The 5,000-nt window shown below is 45.5% G+C and overlaps 1 protein-coding gene across 1 annotated transcript in view; it reads right to left on the reverse strand.

Annotated features, from left to right (window-relative positions):
* The window catches only part of nrg3a (neuregulin 3a), a 229,491-nt gene extending 224,761 nt beyond the window's left edge, over positions 1-4,730 (reverse strand). Inside the window, exons 1-2 of the mRNA XM_030772994.1 lie at positions 4,716-4,730; positions 919-1,612 (exon numbers count right to left, since the gene is read on the reverse strand). Of these exons, the coding sequence (XP_030628854.1) occupies positions 919-1,612; positions 4,716-4,730 (709 nt within the window). The remainder of the gene's footprint in view (positions 1-918; positions 1,613-4,715) is intronic.
* Positions 4,731-5,000: the final 270 nt, after the last annotated feature.

Here is a 5,000-nt window from a genome sequence, read left to right on the forward strand (position 1 = left end):
AAAACAAACAAAAAACATTAGAGACATTAATTTTCGTGCATTGAGATGTTAGCCAGTGTCGTGTAGCCTCTTCAAATGTTCTTTAAACCAGCGTGAGAGTGAAAGCTCTGTGGTATTACACAGTATTTACGTACCACAAATCCCCTTTCACTGTAAACTATTGGAAGCTGTATGTCTGTGTATGAGTTACATATATAATGAAAGCCCCTCCCTTGGAACGGATGGGGCTCGGGAAGAGAACCAAACGCAACAAACCGTCCGCCGGATTTACACACCTCAAAATTATTATCACTCTAAGGTTCCGTTATATCACAGCCATAAAATATCTAAAAACTCGCACTCAAAAACTGATCGTATTGATTGCTTTTGTATGCCGTTTGATCAAAGGTGGGTATCTCATGAATGTCTAAGTATCAGTGAGAGCAAGGTGGGAAGTTGAAAATCTAGTTGTGAGTAAAAGAAAGATACCTTATTCCATAAGGGATTAGTAAAGTATATTATAATAGCCTAACACTGTGCCTTCACTGGAGTAAACAGGACATGCATGGACACGCAGTTCCTTCTCAAATATTAAGAGCTTACTTCCAAAACCAAATGAACACGTTAAGGTGTTTAGTTTGTACACTATTCTATACAGCACCGCAAATGTGTATTAATTACATGTTACAGTATGTTTTTAATCATATTTCATTCACCTCCAGCATAAAGCTGTCAAAAGCGCAGATTCTGTCAGGGCACTGATAAACATATTAAGCACATCTGGTACACTGCAAATGAACAATTCTCAACTATAACTTTGGTAATGCCCTTGACACTGTTGCATGCATGCCATGCATGCCAACAGTTATCACATATGCTCCCCACCCAAACAAAAAAAACACCCCCCAAAAACCAGCTAGAAGGGAGTGCAGGACTCACGTGTCTTTTGGTTGATGCGGGTTCGAGCAGGTGTGGTTGTTGACTTCTCTGGGGAATGGTCGTGGGTCCATGTTTGGGTGGAGTCATGGAGGACGGTGGGGTTGGACGGTGAATGGCTGGAGGTGGACGTAGTCGACGTAGTTGATATAGTTGTAGTAGTTGTAAAAGTAGGGCCACGTGTTGCGAATCTTGTTGTGGTACTCCGATGTGTCACCTGACTCCCCGAAGCTCCACCCCTAGGTGTAGTATTTGTGGGCGGAGTCCCCGAATGAGTCCTGCTCCTTGTCACCATGGTTACTGCAGGGGTGGAGGAACTGATGCCACTGGAGGTGGTTGAAGTAGTGGTAGTGTCTGACCCTTTGGGAAAAGCACTAGGCTTTGATAGAAATATGGGGTCTTGTCCAATGCCCTTAGCGTCCACTAGATCTGTAGGCACGTAGTCTTTTACCGATCCCACCACGATCCATTTGAGCAGCATCAGGCTGAGACCCAGGCCAATGAAGCCAATAAGTAGGGGTACCACACATAGCCAAGTCTGCTGCCGAGGCCAAACTGCACACCCTCCACACCTGAGTGCCCCTCGTTCAGGGGCAGGGGCCTGTTCGCGACCCCCTGTACCCACCTCGACCTCCTCCAGAATCACTGCCCCAGCCGAGGCTACCGCTCCACTGCTCTCGCTCATCCTTCCCTTTGGCTCACAAAGGGTTAATCCAGACACCAGGCACCGGGCGAGCACGGACAACACCGTCGACCGATAACGTCGGACATTGGGGTAAATGAATAAATGCAAAGACAAACAGACAGCGACACAGATTCTCACAGATGCACTCACTCACTCGTTCACTTACTCAGTCACTCAAACGAGTAAAAACTGGTGGTCTAAAACCACAGACACACATTGATATGTACTAACACATGCACACATACACACAGGCACACACATACATGCGCACGCACGCACACACACACACACCCAGACTGCCGAAGGTAGAGATTCACAGAGAGCCCACGGGACAATCCTCAGACCAGTTTAGAGTTCTTGTCCAGACATTGTGTCCAGGAAAAGCACGATGAAAACCAACTCCCAAAATGTAAAGCCCCGCAAAAGAGATGAGAAACAATGAATAAAAGGAGAACAGCAAGAGGGGATGGAAGGTTGAAGAAAGGTGGAGTAAATCCAATCCGTTTCTGTACCGATCCCTTCTGTCTTCTCCCCTGCACCTGCACTCTTTCTTCACAGATTTTCAAATCCCCCTTTTTTTGTCCCTGTCACCACCAGGGATGAATGTACCCCCTTGTTCTGATTTCTCGATGCAAAAAGCGTGTGGTGTTTCTCTAGGCTGGGGCACAGAGTTTGGAATCGCTTGTCTGTGAAGGAAAAGAGAAGCTGTTTTTTTTTTTTTTTTTTTCTCTCTGCAGCTCTCGGTCCAAAGCTGAGTCAGCTACACAGATCCCAGAATGCCGTTCCCTTCCTCATCAGGACAAAATAGTGATAGAACCAGCCCAGTTTCTCTCCCTTTCAGACAAAAGCCCCCGTGTAGATACTGGAGCAGCCTCTCCGTCGCTAAGACCGGATCCCTCTCTCTCTCTTTGCGCACACACACACAAACACACACGCACACACACAGTATTCCCGCAGGGAGGGAGGAAAAGAAAGAGAGAAAATGCAAAAGGAGGCAGCCCGACAGCGGAACCGAAGTAAGGAGGGAGCTACCAGAGAAAAGCAGGATAGCAGAGGGGGGAGAAAAAGACAGGGAAGGTGTAGCGCTAAAAATCCGTCTGCAGGGTAGACTCTTTTTTCTTTTTTTTCTTTTTTTTTTTCTTTTTGCTTGCGTGGTGTCCGATCAGTTGTTCCACCTAACGCTAATGCAGCAGAGAGCCGGAGACACACACACTACCCCACGCTACATTCCGCCACTGAGAGAGAGAGAGAGAGAGAGAGAAATGGGGGGGGGGCAAGCCTGTTGAAGATAGACAGAAAAGGAGAGAGAAAGAGAGAGAGAGAGAGAGAGAGAGAGAGAAAGAGAGAGAGAAGCAGACAGACAGACAGACAGACAGACAAATCCTTCAGGATAATTGCTCTCCTGACAGCTCTTCTCTTTCTCTGAAACGGCAGTGCTCCTGCCCCACCTCTTGTTGGTATTTATTTGTTTGTTTGTTAGTTCCTTGTGCTGCCAGTACTGATATCCTGTTGTTATTTGGTGGGCTGTAGTCCAAACCTCTCTGTGTCTCTGCGTCTCTATTCACTCTCCTGTGGGCTTTAGCCGAAGCTGCACTCGTCCACTGGCAGGATCACTCCAGCTGAGAGATAGCGGCTTCCCTCAGCCACTGATGCCGGGAGAGAAGTGGAGAGGAGAGGGAGGAGGAGAGAAAGAGAGGGAAAAAAGAGGCGGGGCTACACCTGCTCTCTCCACCAGCTGAGGGAATAATCTCCACCCCTATTAGAGACAGAGAGAGACAGAGAGAGAGGGGAGGGGGGGGGGGGAGAGAGAGTACTGTCAATCTTGCATAAAAGAAGGAGGGTACAAATGTTGAAGATGGACAGAACTGAAGGGTTGAGAGAGCTACAGAGACTGAGAGAGAGAGAGAGAGAGAGAGAGAGAGAGAAACAGAGACAGAGAGACTGATCCAGGCCAGTGCTGGGCTATATTAGCAGAGTGAGAGATTACTGAGCACTGCCAGTGGTTCCACTGAACTCCAGCTGTCAATCACACCCTCAACCACTCCCCTGGCAGTTTGCTCACAGAGAGCATTAAAAAAGAGAGAATGCACAAACAGCCATGACTTAGTCTTTACTGTCAGTCACCTTCAAGACTAAATTCAGACTGTCTTTCCCTCAAGTAGAAAAATAGCACCTTAAATGGAGGGTACATGGTTAGCTAAAAAATAAAATGCCAGCTGATAAGGTAATCTCATCAAAAAAAAAAAAAAAAAATTAAAACTGTGCCTCTTTTAAAATTTACAAAACACGCATGAGGACTGTGTTGCGAAACAGTGCCAAAGATAAAAAAAAAAAGGGAAATGAAGATGTCAATATTTGCACACTCCTAACACAATTAAGACATGTAACTGGCTTTGCTACCCCCACCACAGACGCTACTAAAGATTCTCCATCAATACTCAACGCATCAAATTTCCCCTTTAACTGGATCTAACTGGTTTTAGTGACTACCCATGAACATCTCACATCTCCAGATATTTAATTTTCTTTTCCTGTGTCAATGACTCACTGTTTTTTTTTTGCTTTTGTTTTTTTTTTTTCATTTGACCTCCTCCACAAATCGCCCATCTGTTGTTTTCTGCTTTGGCAATAAATCATGAGATCTTTTTTTTTTTCTGCTCATGAAACGATCATTTCTGAAAGATGTAAACTACGGATATAAAGAGCCTCTAAAAGCGATAAGCCAGAGGTATACAGAGAATGACCTGTGTCAAGGAGTACATTGAGCTCATTTTTTTATAATCCTTGAAAATGATATTTCAGATTATAGTCAGGATAATGTACGTTTCAGCTGGCAACTGACAGCTGTAAAATTCATATATTTACATTTTTCCAATGCACTTAATCTCTATTGCTATTCATCTCTAATCTCTATTGCAGGTCGTTTGTCTTTGATTAGTTGTACTCCAGCATTTTTGTACTCACAGCCAATCAAGTATGACAGTAGACCTAACACCAAGGTCAGCTGTCAAGGTCACTGGTTAAGAGCAGTAACCTTGACTTCAGCCCCAATCAGTCACTGAGGTCAGACTGTGGACGGCTTGATAAATGGGACGTCGTTTCTGGATGGGTTAACCCCTTCATGTGACATAGAGAAACAATCCAAATATGTCTACATGTATGTGTATGTGTGTGTGTGTGCGTTTGTGTGTGTGGGGAGGGGGGGGGGGGGTGTTGGTGGACAGGTACGTGGTTTATTGATGCGAGGCAAAGAAAAGTGCATGAGTAGCGGTCTGATCTGTCCGTGTAGGTCTATGTATGTGTGACTCTGAACATCACTCACTCACCTCTCTGTTTGAACAGCCTGGCAGGAAAATAGAGGACAACACACATGCATGTGAACACACTCACACTCACACAC

This window comes from Chanos chanos, chromosome 4 (assembly GCF_902362185.1).
Source record: "Chanos chanos chromosome 4, fChaCha1.1, whole genome shotgun sequence".
Classification (NCBI taxonomy): domain Eukaryota; kingdom Metazoa; phylum Chordata; class Actinopteri; order Gonorynchiformes; family Chanidae; genus Chanos; species Chanos chanos.